The following is a 23015-nucleotide window of genomic DNA, read 5'->3' on the forward strand; positions in this document are numbered from 1 at the left end:
GGCAGGAAATGGACTTCTACCACTGGTTCACACACTTTCAGGACGATGAAACTTGTGCGGTGGGCTTACTGCTTTTGAGCGTTCTTAATCAACTAGGTGGAAGTACTGTAATGACTCTGCTTATTATATGCACAACAGTTGTTGGTACCTCACCCAGCCTCGAACTCCCACGCTCTTAAGAAGAAATGTTTCTTGGGAGAGCACATGGAAGAAGCAACAGGAAAAAGAGCACGTAGGCGACTCTTAGATTTCTGGTAAAGTAGAAAGACCAGGAGCCTACGTTGTGTGTTTACCTTTAGGGTGGGGTTAGTGTGCAAGTCTCTGGGTGGGCTCCCAAGTATTTGGACTAAAAAGAAGAGAGGTTCTCCTGCCCGGACACTATGCGTTAAGAGTCAAAACCCAGCAACTGACAGAAGTGGGAAGGAACGGAATCGCGCAAAGATTCGCGCCCACAAGTTAGACAAACAACAGACCCTACCCAGTACTCGGAGTCTCCCCAAGTTGGGGTGGGGCCTTTCTCCTTCCCGCACTGCCTCCCGGAATGAGAAGAGTGAGAAAGGGCTTAAATGGGAAAGGGGGTGCTCTTCCGCCCCCACGCTGTCTCCGCGCCTCGGCGTGGCGTGGCCGCTCCTTTGGTAGCTCTTGGAGTAGCACTGCGAGGTCGCGGTTAGCCTTGGGAGGGGGCCCCGGGTCCCCCGGTGCTTAACAGCCAGAGGTTCCCAGGGCTCTTGCTGTCCCCAAGGCTGGCGGGGACTGCGGGAGCACTCACCAGTTTGGGTTTGTTTTTCGTTTCCTCTTCGTTGGCGGCTCGGTTCCCTGTGCTTCTCTTGTTGCTCCGGCCCCCACCGGGTTCCTCGCTGCCGCCTCCCGCTCCCGACGCCGCCGCCCCGGGCTGCTCCATCTTTCTCCGGCCCTATCACCTGTGCCCTGTAACCCCAACTCTCCTCAACTTGGGGAAGCCCCTGGGGGTTGTCCCGCTGCCCTGGCTGATTCGGTATCACCGCTTCCTGTGTGAGAGTGTGTCTGCCTGGGGAGCTGCCGATTTCAGGATTCCGGCTCTCACGCACCCCCGACGCAACACGCCTTTGCCACTACCCGGTGCTGGGGCAAGCCCTGCCCCTGAGCAGCTGCAATTACCAAGGTCCCTGGCGCCGCCGCCCTCAGGGCGGTGTTTAGGGTGGAGGGAAAGTAGGTGCCTATCTCTTTAAGAGGGCCTCAACACACGTGATTCATCAAAGTGCCCGCAGTCTGCAGCCGGGGCACAGAAAGCTGCTTCCTACTCCCAGTGCAGAGCGGGCCCCAACTACTGAGCATGCCCAGAGCAGCGATGGGATCCAGAGGAAAGGAGAGGACTTTAAGCTGTGGTTAAGCACTGATTTCACTTCCCCGGGGCCTAGCGTGAAATGGAAGGGAACTAGTCCAGAGAAAGGAGGTATAGCCCATTTTAGAGATGGGGAAAGTGAGGCCCGGAAGGATTCAAGTATGAGTTACACTGGCAGTTCTACCTGAGTGTCAGCTTCCACTAGTGTAGGTCAGAGCACCTTTCCCACAGAGGCCTTGGCAGGGTGTGGTCCCGCTAAGCTCTGTGGGAGGGGTGGATTGGCAAGACAGCTGGCATCCTATAGGAAAACCACCACGTGGAGTGCTGATTAATTGCCTAGACAGACTGTATGGGTCAAAGTAGAAAGTGGGTGCTTTGTGTTGCCGTGATTGCTTTGCGACCAAAGAAATACAGTCGTTCCTTTATTCCCATGCTGCTAGGTAGTAGAAGCAGCAGGCGTCCACTACTTCATTAATCTTGGAGATGTAGGGTGGGGGGGAAATAAGGCTCTTCAACAAAAGCACCTATATAGAGAGCTAACAATTGGATTGAGTGCTATTTTCTGTTTCCTGAACTCATTTAGGTTTAGGGCTGTGGTACGGAGTAAGATCATGTGTATCAAAGCTTTGTTTAAAATATAAATCTCCAGGAGCACCTGGGTGGCTCAGTCGGTTGAGCGTCTGACTTCGGCTCAGGTCATGATCTCACAGCTCCTGAGTTGGAGCCCTGTGTTGGGCTCAGTGGTGACAGCTCTGAGCCTGGAGCCTGCTTCAGATTCTGTGTCTCCCTCTCTCTCTCTATCCTCCTTCGCTCATGCTCTGTCTCTCTCTGTCTCAAAATAAATAAACATTAAAAAAAATAAATAAATAAAATGTAAATCTCGAGACAAATGCTAGGTGTTTTTGTGCTGCAGCAGCAACAGCAGAGTACTGTGAGCATTATTAGTCTTTAGTGCTTGAGTTGTCAGGAGGAGGCCCAGGCTATATTCTTCCAACTTTTTTAAACAGGGTCCTCTAAAAATATTGTTCACACTGAGAACGTTATAGGGGCAGAGCAGGATTTGAATGAACCACCATCACAGAATAAGAGCATATATGCTAGAAAAGCCTGAAATGTAATTTGGATACTAAGTCTATTAACATGTCCAAATGCCTGTTATTCAGATATCTTCAGGCTATGACTTATTTTGCCCTCCCCTTCAGCTCTGCTGAATCTGTTTATGAGCATATTTATTGAGAGTGCATTAGGATAAATTTGACCATGCTATATATGTGATGAGGCAATTAACTGGGACAGTAGAGTGAAAAGAACATTATATATCTAAAAACAGCTTTGATCCTGGCTTTGTCATTGTCATTAACTTTCTTTTTAATCATGCAGGTGGTAAACTATCCAAAGACAGCACAGAAGAGGAAATGCATGCTTCTAGACAGGGCAGACAAGGAACCCCAAGGTAAATTTGCTTTGTCAAAGTTTCTATCTTACTTAAAATTTGATGTATATTTTGAATTCGACTCACTATACACACACGCACACAGACACGTGTGTGGTTTAAATAACTTAAGTGTTTCCCCTCCTGAAACATTGAGTAAAAATACGTGCTACAGAAAGACATGACCTGTTTATCCGATGCTTTCATCCAATTCCTGTTTAAGAGATGGATATGGGTGAGAATCTTCCAAGCTCAAATGTGGCTCAATTATCTGCTCCATAGGTATTTATTAATCTCCTTAGAGTATACCACGTGCTATATAGAGTGCCATGGGTTAGAAGGATGAAGTTGAGACACTTCCTAACCTGAAGAACCTCATAGTCTACTGGGAGAGAGAGACAGTTAAAGAACTGCACTTCAGTACAACAGATATGAACAGGGAGCCCATGCAGTACATGAGGTAGATATATCACCAGAATGTCAGGGATCCGGGACACCTTCCCAAAGAGACTGATGTTTGAGCTCAGTCTTACGGGTCTAATTAAAGTTAGTAAGTATTTGTTGACAGCCTACTAAGTGTTAGGTACTGTGCTAGCCATTGTGGGTACAATAATGAACAAGACAGATACGGCTTGCTCTTATAGAGCTTTCAGGGTATTGGGAAGCATATAACAAATGTGTTGAGCAATTACAAGGCAAAGAAAGAGTGAAGAACATTTCAGGCAAAGGAGATGACAATAGCATGTGCAGAGACACTATGGTTAAGAAATTGAGGGCGTTTGGGGGCACCTGTGTGGCTCAGTCGGTTAAGCATCCGACTTTGGCTCAGGTCATGATCTATAGCTCCTGGGTTCAAGCCCCATGTCTGCCTCTGTGCTGACAGCTCAGAGCCTAGAGCCTGCTTTGGATTCTGCCTCTCCTTCTCTGTCCTCCCATGCTCATGCTCACTTTCTCTCTCTCTCTCTATCTCTTGTGCATGTGCGCGAGAGCGCAAAAATAAACAAACATAAAAAAATTAAAACAAAAAAGAAATTGGGGCATTTAGGGGAGGGGGCTTCTGTTGAAAGAGAAGTAGAACAGATAAGCAGCTTCCAGATCATAAAGGACTTGTAGGTCTCATTGGTGTGGTTTTTTTTTTTTTTTTTTTTTTTTTTTTTTTAATTTTTTTTTTCAACGTTTTTTTATTTATTTTTGGGACAGAGAGAGACAGAGCATGAACGGGGGAGGGGCAGAGAGAGAGGGAGACACAGAATCGGAAACAGGCTCCAGGCTCCGAGCCGTCAGCCCAGAGCCTGACGCGGGGCTCGAACTCACGGACCGCGAGATCGTGACCTGGCTGAAGTCGGATGCTTAACCGACTGCGCCACCCAGGCGCCCCTCATTGGTGTGGTTTTAAAAGGGAGAAGGTGTTGTAATACAAACGGCTTCTATTTGGAGTGTATAAATAGACTTGAAAATGGAGTGACATTATTTTGAATATATTGTTGGGTTTCACTATCCTCAGGCCAGGTGAAGCTAACATTTGAAATCCAATTAAAGGTATGTGTAAAAGATACATAATGTTTACTGCAAAAAATGAAAAAGTCTATTACTGATATGGCTTACATTTGACTTTACTGTGATTATCTCAGCCATGTCTTAATTCTTGATGTTTGTTTTTTAGCATTGTGCTTCAGTTAATATGAACAGTAATTAAACAAACACCCTTCCTTCTGGCATCAGGGTCATTGTGTTTCTCTTGGAAGCTAACATATGAAAGATACCACTGCTGTCCTGCAAGGATTTGTTTACTGACTATGAACCAGGCACTTCACCAAGTGTAGTCTTAGGGCTGATCTCATTGCACCTACATTCCTTTATTTTTACCTTCTTGGGACACACAGATAGCTTGGTTGGTGGAGAGACATCTTTTCTATCATGTTGACAAAAGGAGGAGGCTACTGGGGTGCCTGGGTGGCTCAGTCGGTTGAGCCTCCGACTTCGGCTCAGGTCATGATCTCGTGGTCTGTGAGTTCGAGCCCCATGTCGGCTCTGTACTGACAGCTCAAAGCCCGGAGCCTGCTTTGGATTCTGTGTCTCCCTCTCTTTGCCCCTCCCCCGCTCATGCTCTGTCTCTCTCTCTCTCTATCAAAAATAAATAAACATTAAAAAAAGGAGGAGGCTACTAATGTCAGTTGGGATATCAAAAGTATATGTTAGGCCTACTCACCTCTGATCTCTCCCTCTGGCTTCTCATGAGGTTAGCACCCAGTTAACATTAAAGAGAGCCCTGGGAGAAAAGAAAGATAAATAAAGGCTGATAAGTTCTGTCTTTCTTCAAATTGATCTTAAAGTCATTTGTTACCCCAGAGGTTTCTGATGAGCCTCATAGTATCCCCCTTGCTTTCCGTGTCTCCCTTTTGCTGAATATTCTCTTCTAAACAATATGGGTCATTAATAGAGAAATGAAAGGAAACATGGATTAGACAAAAATAAGAAATAACCAAAACATTTGTGATATGAAGTTATCCTGAGAGTCAACAAGTATTTATTAGGCATATACTGTGTGCCAACACCAAAATAGATGTTGTGCAGAAAAAAAAAAAAAAAGCACCAGACATTCTGCTACCATGTCATATATGTATTCCTGAAAAATCTCCTGTTCTGTAGATTTGCCCAATAAAAAGAACAGGCCTCCTGGAGAAACATGGTTTAGGGAATATCACTTAAATCCAATGCAATTTTATAATTAGAGCACTAATAAAAATAATAACCATTCTAATAAAAACACTAAAAAGGTTAAATCTCCACTGGCATTTGCTCCAGCATCACAACCCTCAATGTTTGGTAGCCTTCACACTTCCTCCTTCCTGATGTGGATCCTCAAGGCCATTCACTTTTAGTACATGCTATTTTCATCAGAATTAAAATTCTAATTGAAGAGTACCCAATTTTTTTTAAATATGTGATTAAATGTCTTCACAGCTTCATTATCAGTCAGAGCTTCACCACATAGTTTTAATGTGAGAAACTTAGAGGTTGTTGAAGCCACTAAACCAGTCACACTAAAGGGGTGGAGTCTTATGCAAGATTCTTCCTTTTTTCTTAAAGTCTTCATATAATTGCTGAGACTTCTGTTTAATTATGAGAAAGCTTGCTCCTCATCACCTCAAAACTTAAAGTGCTAAGAAAATTCAAATGTGAACCAACTGGAGTTCCTCCTTATTTTGATAGAATTCTCCTATTTCCCAGTCACTAATGTGCTATTAATGGTACTACAAGTGCTTGTAATGAAACAGACTCTAAAATATAAAATCTCTGCCATTAATAGCTATAAAATCTACTTGAGAAAACAAATAACAAATTTGTGAAACAGTAAGAGAAAACTAGCTGCCTAACTTGCAGGTACTGACTTTAAATACAACATAACATGGCAAAGGGGTGATATTGGTTGGGCCTAGAATAGATGAAGTTTTCAAGAAGGAGGTAGAACTTGAGCTGCCAAGGTATAAAGCAGAAAATAAGACTTGAACAGGCAAGGCAAAGAAAGGAAGTAAGGAAAAGACAACATATAGAATGGTCTGGAAACAATACTGACCACTAATGTTGAGGGGCCAGTGGGGCTTGAGTAGAATGGTGAGAACATAGATGTTGAATAATACTAGGAAACATGGTTATCCCCATAGCATTTTCCCAGCCTGTAAACAGATTTGTATGTAAGACCTAATGGCAGTAACTGATAAAGATACTTAGCAGGAATGTCATAAAATAAAGAAGGAAAGGAGCTGGTCTGTCAGTGGCATGCAGAATAACTTTGAAAACTGATTTTCAAGCCAATTTTTCCTTCAATACAGGATTTTTTTTCTAAATAAAACTCTTCACATAACCCCAATATATGCAGCAGATACAAAACTTGTTGACCTGTTTAAAGACAGCATAGGAGTGAAGACTATAGCCCTGCTCATAATCACTTGGCTTCTCTCATTCTCTGAGGCAACCCTTGAGGCACCACTGCTGAACTCTAGGCAGAAATAAAGTCTTGCCTGATTAAGTCGTTAGGATTGGAACTAGAATGGCCCCAGAGGTAATGAAGAGGATGGAATGAATCCAACAGACATTTAAAGAAACGAACTTAGCATAATACCCCCTAGTTCTATCCATGTCAATTCAAATGGCAAGAATTCATTCCGTTTTGTGGCTGAATAATTCTTCATTGTGTGTCTGTGTGCACCATATCTTTTTTATACATTCCTCAATCCATGGACATTTGGCTGTTTCAATAATTTGGCTATTGTAGATAATGCTCCTATAAACATTGGGGTTCATGTATCCCTTTGAATTAGTATTTTTGTATTCTTTGGGTAAATACCTAGTAGGACAATTGCTGTATTGTAGGGTAATTCTATTTTTAGCTCTTTGACAAAGCTCCATATTGTTTTTCAGAGTGGCTGCACCAGTTTGCATTCCCACCAACAGTATGAGAGGGTTCCCCTTTCTCTGCATCCTCACCAACACCTATTGTTTCCTGTATTGTTGATTTTAGCCATTCTGACAGGTGTGAGGTGATATCTCATTGTACTTTTGATTTGTATTACCCTGTTGATCAGTGATATTGAGTATCTTTTCATGTGTCTGTTGACCATCTGGATATCTTCTTTGGAAAAATGTCTATTCATGTCTTATACCCATTTTTAACAGGATTGTTCATTTTTTGGATGTTGAGGCTTTTTAAAAATTTTTATTTTAAGTAAACTCCAAGCCACACATGGGGCTTGACTCACAATGGGTGTTGAGTTTTATAAATTCTTTATATATTTTTGATACTAACACTTTATAAGATATGTCATTTGAAAATATCATCTCCCATTCTGTAGGTTTGCCCTTTAGTTTTGTTGATTGTTTCCTTCACTGTTCAGAAGCTTTTTATTTTGATGAAATAAATCAGAGAAAAACACAATACCATATGATTTCACTCCTATGTGGAATCTAAGAAACAAACGAGCAAAGGGGTAAAAATAGAGACAGTCAAACCAAGAAACAGACTGTTAACTGTAAAGAACCGTTACCAGATGGGAGGTGGGTGGAGGCATGGGTTAAATAGGCCATGGGGATTAAGGAGTACACTTGTGATGAGCACTAGGTGTTGTGTGGAAGTGTTAATCACTGTATTGCACACCTGAAACTAATATTGCAATGTATGTTAACTAGAATTTAAATAAATAATAAAGGAACAAACTATTTCTATCCACAGATTATATGCAGAAAACAAAGGAAAAAAAGAGTAGACAGGAATTACTAAAATGTTGGCTCAAGGAAATAAAAACCTAGTAGTAAACTAGGATATAGTATCTCAAGTTACTTGTCATTGGCAGAGCCATACCAAGGAGCCTGGTACCCAAAAACTAGAGACTAATTATGGCAGGACAGGAAAGCTAAGAAGCTTCCTGTAGTCACCAACAGGAAGAGTCTCTGAGGCTGGTAATGTAGAAGGATTGTGTAACAGTAGGCAGTTAGCAGGCAGACAGCTAGACTCTGGAAATCCAGCAATGAATGTTCTGGCAGGCAGGCAGAGAATAGAATCCAGTCTCGTGGCAGGCCATAGGCAGATAATCAGTACATAGCAGGAATCCACTGATGAGGATTGGGGTTAAGAAACAAATTAGTAATCTCTTAAGAGGTCTGTTACAGGGGCGCCTGGGTGGCTCAGTCGGTTAAGCGTCCGACTTCAGCTCAGGTCACGATCTCGCGGTCCGTGAGTTCGAGCCCCGCATCGGGCTCTGGGCTGATGGCTCAGAGCCTGGAGCCTGCTTCCGATTCTGTGTCTCCCTCTCTCTCTGCCCCTCCCCCGTTCATGCTCTGTCTCTCTCTGTCTCAAAAATAAATAAACGTTAAAAAAAATTTAAAAAAAAAAAAAAAAGAGGTCTGTTACACAAGACAGGATATCAGGCCTAAAGGAAAAAGCATAACAGATCAAATCCACAAAGAGAGGCAGACACAGGTGAAAAAAGATGGCAACCAAGACACCCAGTTTCTTTAACTGGTTTGTGAGATCACAGTAGGACCAGAAGCCATAGGTCTACTTGATGCTAAGCCACCAAACTATTGAAATACTCCTCCTTAAATCCTTTCTGACTAGGAACAAGATTGGTCCCAGTGGAGGAAAATAGACGACAAGAAAAGGCCTGGAAAAAATAATGACCAATAATGGTCACTTACCTGAAATAAAGGTTAATGTGTTCAGTTGTGATGATTACAGGGACTGGGGCAAGAAAACAGGCAGCTAAAACATAGCCCCACAAAAATTAGTCTGAAGGACTATTGTGTCAAATTCTCCTTTTGGGGGAAAGTGTTGAAACTAACAGAGACTGAGAATACCCAGATTCATGCCACCTATGGTTTTATACACTATACTGAAAAACAACACTTTGAATTTTATATAGAAAATATGCTTCTAACAAAGAAGAGACTTCCCTGTTAACCAGAGTCCCAAAGCCCCAGTGCGATTTTCAAGAGTGGTTTAATAGATCATGAATGGTAATTGTCCAGTCTATAAGTTACTAAGATATAGGTGTAGTAATAAACAGGTAAAAAATTTTAATTTGCTTGCTAAATTATGTGGATCAGAGAATCACACATTGATGTTACTAGGGATGCTATTTAAGAAGCTGAGGTTTTTTTGGAAACAAATGAGTATGTATAAACAGTCTTTTGATGATAAATATAGTTCAAAATGAAACTAAAACCATGCAGCTAAAATCTATTGTCTCTTCTACTTTATGGTTTATTTTCTGACCTTTTCAAAATATAATTAATTTTGAAAATTAAAGAACACATGTTTGACATGCATCAATAATAAAGACATGTTTTCATATCTAGGCATCAAGTTAGTCAAGTCTTAGAAATAGGTTTATTTTTGTTTTATATATTCTCCCACATAACTTCTAACAGCTTTATTGAGATATAATTCATGTATCATACATTTCACCCTTTTGAAGTATACAATTCAGCTGTTTTTAGTATATTCATGGAGTTGTATAACCATCACTGCAATCAATTTTAAAATACTTTCATCATACCAAAAAGAATCTTGTCTTTAGCCATAACTTCTCTTCAGTCCTCCCAAACCATGCTACCCCTCCAGTCCAAGGCAACCACTAATCTATTTTATGTCTATGTAGACTTCCCTATTTTAGATATTCACATAAATAAAATCTTACAATGTATGGTGTTTTGTAACTAGATGCTTCCACTGAGAGTAATATTTTCAAGGTTCATCCATTCCACATCAGTTTTTATTTGTTCATTATTACCTATTTGTTTCTCAGACACATATACAAATCAGTTATTTAAGCCACCTCCCCTGCTATACACACAATGACAAGCATATACCTACGTGCAATTCCAGAGTCAATATTCACATCTGAACACCAGTCTTGTCCTTCCTCTCCTGGCAAAAGCAGGAAATTCGGGGTTTGATTTTCCTATACAATGATATAATAGAAGAATTTCTTTCTGTCCCAGGGCCTGATGACACAGAAATGACCACAAACACCATATTTAATCAAGTATGCATTTTGTACCAGAACAACTCTTAGAAGTTTATATAAACTAATTAAATAGGACAACCCAGAAACCAATTGCATTAAATTATATATATTTAATGGAGTGGAGTAGTGGAGAATATATTATATAATTCTTATCCTGCTTATTTTTAAGTTTTCCATTCCAACATATTAGAAGCTAAAATGTGCATCTACATTGACATCAGATTTATTCAGAAGGCCTTCTTTGAGATATGCACATGAATTTTAAAGAAAATTTTTGGAAATGACTGTTGGTCACTGGGTGATTTCTTGAGTACTAGAGGTAAGGATATCTATTTTTGCTGCTTCTTTTATTTTATTTATTTCTTTACAAATAGTACTGCCACACTAGCTTTCTGCTGCCTCCAAATCGAAACTAACATGAGCTGTCATCTCATCAGTACTAGCAGCTTCACCTGACACCCTGATAATTCTATAAGGGCAGACCTGTCTCTAAACCCTGTGAACCAACCCTGCTTTGCCTAAAAATTTTCATCGTTTAATCTTTCATCATGTACTTGTTTTATACCATCAAAATGCCTCAAAGCCTTGGGTTCAGTAGTGACTAAATTAAAATAGATAGTACTGAAGTTGATCCCAAATCTACAGAATAAAACTTTTCCACTGCAGGCAAAGCTCTATATATGACCCTACAATAATATATAACTGTTATTAGATTACTTTTTTCTTCTTATACTACTTTTTATGATTAAATAAGATGTAGGACTATTAAGTAATAAGATTATTGTTAGTTAGCATATTAGAACTTATACATATAATTTAATTAAATTATATTAACAAATATGGAGTAGTAAATATGTCCAGGTGTGGTGCTATGGATAAGTGAATGATGACAGTATTCATCTCATTGGGGTTAGAATATAGTCCAGGCAACTGACAAGAACTCACCTGACTGCAAAAGAATGTTACAGAAATATATAGGAGGAAGATAATAGGGAAGGTTTTATGAAAAAGTTGTGCCTTTAAATATAATTAGGACCCCAGAAGTTGGAAATTAGAGGAAAGGGCTTTTGAGGGAGAAGGAACAACATGACCAAAAGCTGAGAGAAAGAAAACTGTGGGCTGAGTTTGGAAATTGATTGGTCATCTAATGGGGCTTGAGGGTAGGTTTTATGATTATATAGTGGGAGTAAAGCTGGGAAAGAGGGTGGGGCAAAACCAGGAAGACTTTGAATGTCATTCCGAATGTATTCTATAACTGTGTAGAGACATATGAATAAGAAAAACGCATGATTAGACCTGTGTGTAATACCTGGACATTGGTATGTAGAATGGTTTATAAGACGAGAAACTAGAGGTAGGAGCTAAATTAGGATACCATGTTCAACAGCCATTCTCTCTTTTTTTTATTTACTTATTTAAATTCAAGTTAATTAACATATAGTGTAGTATCAGCTTCAGGAGTAGTACCCAGTGATTCATCACTTACATATAACACCCAGTTCAAAAGCCATTCTCTTACTGGAGAATGAGTATATTGGCTCAACCTGACTGCTAGTTATAGGAACCTGACCTAGTATAGATATCCAAAGTAGTCCAGAGAAAAAGGAGCTAGAAAGGTGAGCCAAGGCCAAATCTGCTAAGAAAAACCAAGAGTCAAATAAATAAACAGTGCAAAGGACTAAAGTCCATGTTAGACTTGGCTTGTAGATCCAAGACCTTGTGAGTTACAGTCAGGATCATAACTAGGTGTCTTAAGGGAGGAAGGAAAATAAATGCTTGATAGCCTGGAGGTATCCATAACTTAACTTGATGGTTGGTGGATGTGAGATATATGGTTGTGTTGGGCTGGTTTAAGGGACTCAAGGCAGGTGGTTAATAAGATATTTCAATGATAGACATGCAATAATAAAACCATGATTTAGAAAAGTAGAAAAAAGAATGTAAAGATAGGAATAGATTTTGAGATCATATTTAAAGGATTTAATGACCTAATATAGGCAATGGGGGAATGGGAAAAATAGAAGATGATTTTGAGTTTTCAATACTGAGTAACAAGGAGAGTGATAATTTTGCAGTGCAGATTGGGAATCAAAGAGGAGAAATATATTTGGAAAAATATGATGCTGGGTTATGTATGAAGCCACATTTCCGGTGCCTGCAAAATCTGCAGATGAAGACATCATTAGATGTTAGGTCTTGTGTTTCTGAAAAAGTTTGGAGATAGATGAAGATTTAGAGTCATTTACATAGCAATATTAGTTGAAGATGTGGAAGTAAGTGAGATTAGGGAGGAGGGAAGTGAATGGGGAAGATTATGAGAACCAAAGAAAGAAGTTTGTTGAAAGTTTACTTTAAGTGTGGACATGGGGAAAGAAGTCATCCAAGGATATAGCCTGTAGAGTTTATTACTTCTGGTAGATTCTGAGATTTCAATTCAGTATGACAGGGAGAGTGATGATACTATGATACTAAAATGCAGATTGGGAATCTGGAAGAAGAAACATTTTTTATGCTGGATGGCTGGATGCTAAGAAAAAAATTCAGACAGGTAGGATGGATCCAGGAAAGTGTATTAACAAAGAGACCATAGGGTAATTTTGAAGATATGGTAGCCAGCAGAAATGTCATAAAGAATGAGGTCTTTGGTGACATTACAGAAAGTAGATTGACTTCCATAATTTTATTTGTGTGCTAGAAGCCTACTCTAAATGCTAGAGGTTTATAACATGTAAATTACAGTAAATTGGAATTGCTTAGATATATCCATATATACTAAAAAGTATACACAAAGCACACAAATAGATACACACACAGATAAATATTTTATTTGTCATGTTAATATAGACATATACTAACATGCCCATATTAATAATCACATACACAGAGGGCGAGAGAGGGAAAGAGAATGAGTATAAATATGAACATGAGAGACCACATTTATTTTAGTTATTCAGGAGTAGATTGCGCTTCATTTTCTAAATTTATTCTTCCTCACTGTTACTTCTTGAAAGCTGAACTAGCTTAATTTGGACAGTGAACTACACTTTGGAAATATATTTCAAGAGCGCTAGAAAATAAATCCTACATCTTGATTTGGAGTTCTTACCTCTAGAGAACACATTGCATTTCTACCTTTAGGGTAACTAAAGATCATTGACTAATTTAAAAACTTGACCCTGGGTGATTATGGCAAATCAGGATGCTCAGCCACACCTGCCAGCTTTGCACATCAAGGCAATTCACAAAAAAAGGGCTTAGAGGACAAGCCAGGAGATAGACAGGTGGTTAATATAAATATTGTTGTGCTAGGACAGTGGTTCTCAAAGTATAATCCCCAGACCAACAGCATCAGCATCAGCATCAGCATCAGCATCAGCATCAGCATCAGCATCACCTGGGAACTTCTTAGTACTAAAATTCTCAAGCACCAATCCAGACCTGGTGGATCAGAAACTCTGTGGTGCAATCCAGCAATCTGTGTTTTAACAAGCCCTCCAGGTGATTTTGATGCATGCTTAAGTTTAAGAATCACTGAAGTGGCAGAAAACAAGTCATGAGCTGGAGGGTGGTTATAGGACAGAGGAAAGAGAAAAGGTACCAGTGAGAGAGATGGCATTGAGTGAAGGAAAGGAATACTGAAGGAGTAGTACACCGAACTGTATTACTCCAACTGCCTTCTCAAGAACAAGTCTTCCATTCAGATGTTGTAAAAGTGCTAAACTGCATGTTTTAAATGTAGCAATAAAAGGACTGGAATGATAAACCAGATGTTGAGTGAAGCACAGGAATAGAGTTAGGGGTAAATGATTTAGCAGATGGATGGAATCCAAACCAGCAGGAGCTATCAGGAGTGGAGCAAAGCATAACAGTGGTAGATGAACAGCAGATGTGAATTGGTTGCTTCTGATAGTTTAAGGAAACTCTGATGTCTCCAGACTTAATACTGTACTACTAGAAATAACAAAGTAGCTCCAAGGCTGGGAATGGAGTCAAGGGAAAGGGGATATATTTATGTTCCAAAATTATCTGAGTGGGTGCCTGAAAGAAACAAGACATTTAATGTTATCCAGGCCCTTGATATTTCAGCAGGAAATATGGTTTATAAAACTGGTTTATGCCACATTCACAGCCCTCAATTGTGCATGGAATTTCTAATGCTAACATAAATCAATGGATCTATGAGGAAGTAGATACATTTAAATCACTGTAGATTAGTTTGCTTTTTATAAAATGGAATCATATAGTATATAGGTTTTTCACTGCCTTATCTCACTCTGTATATTCATTCTGAGATTCAGTCATGCTATTGCATTTTTAATGCTGAGTAGTATTCCACTGTATTGATATACCACAGTTTATATATTCAAGTAGAGGTCTTTATGTATACACAGCCTTTTATTTCTTTTTTTTTTTTTTTTTTTTTTAATTTTTTTTTTCAACGTTTTTTATTTATTTTTGGGACAGAGAGAGACAGAGCATGAACGGGGGAGGGGCAGAGAGAGAGGGAGACACAGAATCGGAAACAGGCTCCAGGCTCCGAGCCATCAGCCCAGAGCCCGACGCGGGGCTCGAACTCACGGACCGCAAGATCGTGACCTGGCTGAAGTCGGACGCTTAACCGACTGCGCCACCCAGGCGCCCCGCCTTTTATTTCTTTTAAGAGAATACCTAGGAGTGGAATTGGCTGGGTTGTGTGTTAGGTATGTATTTAACTTGTTAAGAAATTACCAAAACTGTGGAGAATCCATACAATAGAACAACTCAGCAATAAGAGGATGGACAACTGATGTGAAAAAAAAAAAAAACAGACAAATTTGAAAATAATTATACGAGTGAAAAAGCTTGACAAGAAACAGTACATACTATATGATTCCATTTTCAAAATAATCTTGGGACTACAAAAGAATCGATAATAACAGAAAAGAATCAATGGTTGCCTGGACATCAGGGGAGAGAGAATGTAGGGGCAAGAGGGAAGGATTAGAGAGGACTGAGGAATCTTCTGGGACTGAAGTATATGTTAATTATATTGATTTTGGTGATGGTGTCACAAGTATATGAACATTTCATAGGTCTCAACTTGTACCTTTAGATATATACAATTTTATGTCAATGATGCCTTAGTAGAGCTGTTGAAAATATGTCATAAATAAAAATACTTTGTAGATATCAAAAAAACCTGCCAAACTGTTTTCCAAATAAGTTGTATTATTTTACATTGCCAGCAGCAATATATCAGAATTCCAGTTGTCGTACATCCTTAGCATCCTTTAGATATTCTGATGGATGTGTGGTGGTATTTCATGGCTTTAATATGCATTTCCCTAATGACAAATGATGTCGAACATCTTTCATGTTTATTTCCTATCCAAATATCTGTTATGAAGTATCTGTTCAAATGTTTACTTTAAATTGGGTTGATAGTTTTCTCATTATTGAGTTTTGAGATTCTTCTTGTATTCTGAATGCAAGTCCTTTATTAAATATACGCTTTGCAAATATTATCTCCCAATCTGTGATTTGTTTTCTCATTGTAATAACAGTGTCTTTTGAAAAGCAGATGTTTTTAGTTTTGATGAAGTCCAATTTATTGATTTTTTATTTTATGACCTGTATATATTATGACATCTAAGAAATCTTTGCCTAACCCAAGTTCACAAAACTTTTCTCCTATGTCTTCCTCTTGTATAGTTTTAGGTGTTACATTTGGTTCTGTGATCGTATGAGTTAAATTTTGTAACAGTGAAAGCTGTGGATTGACATTCTGGGTTTTTTGTTTGTTTTAGTGTGTAGACCTCTGATCATTCCACTACAATTTGTTGAAAAAAAATGATCTTCTATCCACTTTGCACTTTTCTCCATCTCACACCTTTGTAAAAAGTCAGTTGCCCATATATGCATGGGTTTATTTCTGGACTGTCTATATCCTATTTCATTGATATATTTGTCCATCTTAGGCTAATACCACAGTTTTGATTACTGTCATTTTATAATGTTTTTAAATTAGTGTTGGCCCTATAACTTTGCTCTTTTCTTTCACAGTTTGCATTTCTATATGAATTTTAGAATCAGTTTGTAAATTTCTTTTAAAAACGCTTGCTGAGGCTTCATAGGAATGCATTATTTCTACAGGTCAATTTGGGAACAATTATTGTTACAAAACTTAGCCCTTCAATCTATGAAAAAAGGTATATCTCTCCATTTATTTAGGTCTTTTCTAACTTCTCTCAGTAATGGTTTCTGATTTTATTTAAAGGTTTCACTTCTTTTGTCAGATCTATTCCTAAATATTTCATAGTTTTGATACTATTATAAATGGTATTTTACCATACAAAAAATACTAGTTTTGCATAGTTAATTGCTAGCATATAGAAATACAGTTGATTTTCATATGGTGGTCTTACATCTTGCAACTTTGTTAAACTCATTTATGGGTTGTAGTCACTTTTCGGTAGATTCTATTGGATTTTCAACACAGACAATCATGTCTTCTGCAAATAAAGACAGCTTTACTTCATTCTTTGCAATTGGCTGTATTTCATTTCTCTTTCATGCTGGATAGCACAAACTAGGATCACTAGTAATTATGCTGAATAGAAGTGGTAAGAAGTGTTAGAGTTTTTCAACATCCTGATTTCCAAATTTAGGAAAAAGGTATAGTAATCAAGACTCTGCCTTAGTGGCTCAGTCAGTTCAACATCTGACTCTTGATTTTGGCTCAGGTCATGATCCCAGGGTTTTGGGATCAAGCCCAGCATCAGGCTCTGTGCAGAGCATGGAGCCTGCTTAAGATTCTCTCTCTCCCTTTGCCCCTTTCCCTGGCTCATGCCTGCTCTGTCTCTTTCTCTCTCTTTCTCTCTAAAATAATAATTAAAAGAAGACTGTGTGGTGCTCTCATAAAAATAAATCTGAAATAATCACTTATGGTCAGTTGGTTCTTGACAAGAGAAATATTCAATGGAAAATAGTAGTTTTTTCAACAAATAGTATTGAGTCAGAGTATACACATGAAAAACAATGAAGTTGGATCTCTACCTCACATCCTATACAAAAATTAACTCAAAATAGATCAAAGACCTAAATGGAAAAACTAAATCTATAACACTCTTAGAAGAAACCATAGATGTAAGTATTGCTGACTTTGGTTTCTTATATATAAAAGACCAAAGGGGAAGCAACCAAACAAAAAAAAAAAAACAGATAAATTGAACTTCATTAAAATTAAACACTTTTGTGCTTCAGAGGACACCATCAAGAGAGTGGAAAGATAACTCACAGAAAATATTTGTAAATCATATATCTGATAAGGGTCTAGTATATAGAATATATAACTAACTCTTAACTCAACAATAAAGACAAATAATCCACTGTAAAAAAAAGGGCAGAGGATTTATATAAACATTTTTCATTAGAAGATATGAAAATGGCTGATAAGCACATGAAAATATGTTCAATATCATCTGCCATTATGGAAATGCAAATCAAAACCACAATGAGATATCTCTTCACACTCACTATCATGGCTATAATTGAGAAGACAGGAAACAATAAGTACTGGCAAGGATGTAAAAAAATTAGAACCCTTTCTGGTGGGAATATAAAATGGTGCAGCTGCTTTGGGAAACAGTTTGGCAGTTTTTTAAAAAGTTAAACATAGAGTTTCCATATGACTCAGCAATTTCACTCTTAGTTATATAACCAAGAGTATAAAAAATATATGTCCTCACAAAAACTTATATGTGATTATTTATGCCACCATTAATTCATAATAGTCAAAAATGTAAACAACCCAAATGTCCACCAACTGATGAACAGATAAATAAAATATGTTTTATCCATACAATGGATATTATTCAACCATAAAAAATAAACTGGTTCATATTACAACACAGATGAACCTTGAAAACATTATGGTAAATTAAAGAAGCCTGTCACAGACGGGTCATATATTGTATGATTCCATTTACATGAAATGTCCAGAATAAGCAAATCCAGAGAGGTAAAAGTATATTAGTGGTTCCCAGTGGTTTGGAGGAGGGGAAATGAGAAGTGACTGCTAAGGAGTATGAGGTGTATTTTTCAGATGATAGAGAATGTTCAGGCATTATAAATCATAACCACTGAATTATTTACTTTGAAAGGGTTGTGATATGTGAATTATATCTTAATTTAAGAAATAATTTTTGTGTGGTGAATAGCCATATAAAGCAGAGATAGTGTTTCCCTCCAGAGATTACTGTCCATTATAAATAACAAATTCAGGATGCCTGTCTTATAATGAACCCTACTGCATGGGAAGGTATATTCTAGCCCTCTTTAAATCACCCTGTAGGAATTGGGGCTCAGAGAGCTGGTACAAATACTGATATTTTAGCAACAGCTATTGCTGGTGTTAACAAACTGTTCCTTGACCCTGGAATCTTGTGTCTTCTGCCAGCATCTGTGAAACTGTGGCCAGTTAACTTGTACATAGAGTAAAATTTCAGACTCTTCAAAGTTCTTGACAAGGACCATAAAATTAATTTAGGTCAACTTTCTCATTTTATGTATTTCAAACCTCAGTCATATAGGTAAGTATTTTATTTCAAGAAAGCTGAGGAAGAAAACATCAATAGAAAGAAAACATTGCTTTCTGTATGGAATAGGTTTATCAACCCTTAACAACTTTGTCCTTAACATTCGCCATGCCATATATCTTTCTATTTGTTAGACTCATATTTGTTGGACTCATACCATTTTAAATATATAACCCAAAAGCAGATTCTCTGACCTTTTCTTTGTGACATTTGCTAACCAAAAACCTTCTTCTACTTCTGATAGCATCTTCAAAAGACTAACGAGAAGACATATGTATAATGGATATTCACTAGTATATGCAGAGATTTGTAGGATAACTTTTATAAAATAGATATCTGCTAAGTGATACAGTACTTGATAATGAGATGGGTTATGTCACTACTTTTGTACCCTGGTTCTTATATGTCAGTAGGGATTATTCTAGTTTGGGCAAACAATTCAGGTATATTTTTTTAACTGTCCTTGGATTTCAGAGTTCTTATATATAGCCTTGAGTTCAATGATGGCTCAGCTTATAATAGCCTGTCAAGACTGGTTTTTAATTTGGATAACACACTCTGCAAAGTCATGACCATCATATTAATACAAAAAATTAACATATTTATCCTGATTTTTTCTACAAATAAAAACACAGCACTTAATAAAATTTTCTTTAAAAACTATAAACAGGTTTTAAGACTTTAGGCAAAACATTAGGTAGATGAACAAATTAAGTCTTAAAAATAATAAGGTCTACACTGTGGGGTTGTATGGAAACCAATTTGACAATAAATTTCATATTAAAAAATAATAAGCTCTAATGCTTTATGCAGTAGTATTAATTAGGCAATATTCTAGGGCTTAATCTATTATTTTACCCTGATTATGTCACCATGGGTCTAGCTGAATTTACTCCTTCAATATTTCATTTCTTCTGTAATAATATTTAGCACATTTTATTGTACTTGCTTGTTTATATTGTTTTCCCTCCTTTAGATTAAAAATCTTGTCCTCCTCAAGGACAAGAAATGTGTTGCCTATGTTTTTCTAGCCCAAGCACCTATGCCATTGCCCAGGACAAGTATTCAGGAATGAGTGTTGATTCCCCATGCAGATTAGACTTTAGAAAGGTAACTCATAGTCAACAAGATTTTGCCAAAAATATGAACTCAAAATTTATATTAGATGTATATTTACTGGAACCTTTGTATTAATTTATGTGGAAACCTAGAATAATAATTTTTATGTGCTGAATTGTGCCCTTGTAAAATTTATATGTTGAAGCCCCTAGGATCTCAGAATATGACTTTATTTGGACATAGGGTCTTTAAAGAGGTAATGAAGTTAAAAGACAGTCAATAGGATAGGTTTTAATCCAATATGACTCATTTTCTTAGAAGAAAAGATTAGGACAGAGACACACAGAGGAAGACCATGTGAAGATACAGGGAAAAGATGGCTATCTGCAAGCTGAGAGAAGCCTGAGAAGAAACCAATCCTGTGAATACTTCCATCTCAGATTTCTGACCACCAGAATTGTGAAAAAATTAACTTCCAATTTAAGCCACCTGTCTGTGGTACTTTGTTATCGCAGCCCAGCAACTAATACAATAATTAAAAGATTGTTTTGGTAAGTATGAATTGAGAAAAAAATCTCATAGCCCTATGGAAATATTTATATACACCACATTAGAGCCTCTTCTCTGAAGAAAGTATAACTACTGTGACCCATTATTTTTTTCTCTAGTATCTTTCCTTTACACAAATTTACACACACACTGACAACTCCATTTTCTCTGTCTCTCCTCTTTCTGAGTCTCATAGTTATTTTTTTTTTACAACAGAATCCTTCAGCTCTTGGGTGGAATCACAGAAGTGACACTTTATTTTCCTATCACATCTTATACTTTCTAAAGCATCTTCTAATGTCTGTATGACTATCATATGGATATCACATTTATCATACCTATCATACACATCCCTAAATGAACTAGATAAAGCTATCATTTGTTTCTCATGTGTTACTAATTTACTAGCACAATATGTGAGCCAGGAAATATATCTTAGAAAGTCATATATGATAAATAGAATTAGTATATATACAAAGAGAAGAGTTCTCTTATGAAATCTTACCATTCTTCATGTTTAACTTTGGAATTAGAATGGACTTAATTTTATCACAGGGTCTTTTCAAAGGAAGCAGTTGTTTTTATGATATGATTTCTTTTTCTAGAAGTATTAAAGGAATGAATAGAAATATTCACAGCTTTTCTTAAAGTAATATGTTACAATCTTTTGAAGTCAGATAGCATATTTCTAGCAAGATATACCCGACTCTGGAGAGCCATGTAAATAGCTGCTTTGACAAAGTAACAAAACCCATTTGCTGATTTCTCAGAAGAATAACATTCATAAGCTATCAAAGTGTGAGAGTACATTCCTGAGATTCCCTAAGGGCACAAATGATTTCTCAAGAGTAATTTATTTCACTATGTACTTCAAATAATATATTCCCAAACATACAGTTATCTTTTATATAAAGACATAGAAACATTTTCTGACTAAATAGTAGACAATTACTTCACTTCAGATTTCCTCTTTTTAGGATAAAAATTATGAGAAACATGGAAATTTTTATCCCTGGAATTACTGATTAAATGAAAAACTAAACATTTAGTGACTTCAGGTAAGATGAATTCACTAGGAAGAGCTGAGTATAAAATGCCAGAGAAGCAGCTGAAAAGTGAAAACAAAATTAAGGGAATTCATGGGTGTGTGTTGTTGTTTTAATGACTACATTCAATCCACGAAATCAATTCTTGATTTCCTTTTCATCAAGGTGCCTGTGTGTTCTTCCTGGTTGACTTGGGACCAACTTGATGGAAAACTGCTCTGCTCTTAGTCTTATCTGGTTCATTTTCCTTCCAAATAAAGGAAAACCAATTGAGTCAATTATACTCTTGTAAAACTTCCCTGTTCCCCATTTTCCCACTAGGCCTTCCTGCTAAAACTGGCAAGAAGAGAATAGCACCTTGAAGATCACAATTCTTTGACTTCATCCACTCCACTTTAGCTGAAAGTTCCCATGGTCACACCTTAGTTTGTACAAAGGTTAATACACAAACCATTTGCTTCAGAATCACTTAGAGAACTTTAAAGTATAGATTGCTCAGTGCCCTCCTCCCCAGTGATTCTGATTCAGTAGGTGTAAAGTGGAACCTAATAATATGCAATTTAATGAAGCCCGTATGTGATTTTCTTGCAAGTTAATTGTTGACCACACTTTGAGGAATACTGCTCTAGATAAGTGTATCAGGGTGGGAAATAGTTGAAAGACTTCTCACTTGAAGCCCTCTGTTTTCCTTGTAAAGTAGATGAGTTTGTCTGTTTTCCTGACCCTCATCCCATTGGCACACTTTTATACATACTTCAGTGTCTAAATCAAAGTAAAGCCTTTTATGATAACTTTCCCCCAACCAGTTAATCAATCTTATTTTGAGTCACTAGGGTATCTCATGCATCGTTTTATTATGGTTCTTACCACATACTGTAACAATTGCTTCTGTCTCCTTAAATCTTGTTGTTCCCTAGGGTTTTGTTCTTTGTCTTCGTCTTTCCTTACTCTTACATATTCCTGGGAAATATTATCCATGCCCATGGCTTCAACTTTCACCCATAAAACTGATGACTTTCAAATCTGTACCTCGAGCCCACATCTCTCTCCTAATCTCCAGATCCATACTTCTAGTGGTCTATTGGACATCTCTACTTGTTTAACGTACCCCATGTCTCAATGTCAAAAACTGAAGTTATTTTCTTTCTGTATCCCTGGCCAAACTTATTCATCCTCTTCTATTGTTCTATGTCGCAACACCATATACTCACTGAAGCCAGAAACTGAACAGTTATTCTACAGTTCTTCCCTTCTCCTTCTCTCATTCAATACTGTCAGATCTTCTTCTGAGATATTTCTCAAATCTCTATTCTTCATTCCCTCACTGTTATTGCATCAAACAAAAACTAGTTTATTATAGTACCTATATGGTAGTTAATAGTATAGCCAAGGCTAAATAAAGATGACTTGCTAAAGGCAGTCATACATATTAATTCTTCAAAAATCTTCCATGTTTATTCCATTGCTAAAGATGTTGAAAGGATAATTAGAGAAATAGATAGTAGT

The 23015-nt window shown here is 37.6% G+C and overlaps 1 protein-coding gene and 1 long non-coding RNA gene across 2 annotated transcripts in view; one reads left to right on the plus strand and one right to left on the minus strand.

Annotated features, from left to right (window-relative positions):
• DIAPH2 (diaphanous related formin 2) overlaps positions 1–1268 on the minus strand; it is a 1007297-nt gene extending 1006029 nt beyond the window's left edge. The window contains exon 1 of the mRNA XM_081793317.1: positions 770–1268. Within this exon, the coding sequence (XP_081649443.1) occupies positions 770–901 (132 nt within the window). The 5' untranslated portion in view covers positions 902–1268. The remainder of the gene's footprint in view (positions 1–769) is intronic.
• On the plus strand, positions 1269–21857 carry LOC145714151 (uncharacterized). The gene is made up of 4 exons (XR_014136795.1): positions 1269–1432; positions 2702–2774; positions 20233–20465; positions 21675–21857. It is a non-coding gene; the product is annotated as an uncharacterized LOC145714151 (long non-coding RNA).
• The last annotated feature ends 1158 nt before the right edge of the window (positions 21858–23015 follow it).

This window comes from Panthera onca, chromosome X (genome assembly GCF_046562875.1).
Source record: "Panthera onca isolate mPanOnc1 chromosome X, mPanOnc1 haplotype 2, whole genome shotgun sequence".
Classification (NCBI taxonomy): Eukaryota; Metazoa; Chordata; class Mammalia; order Carnivora; family Felidae; genus Panthera; species Panthera onca.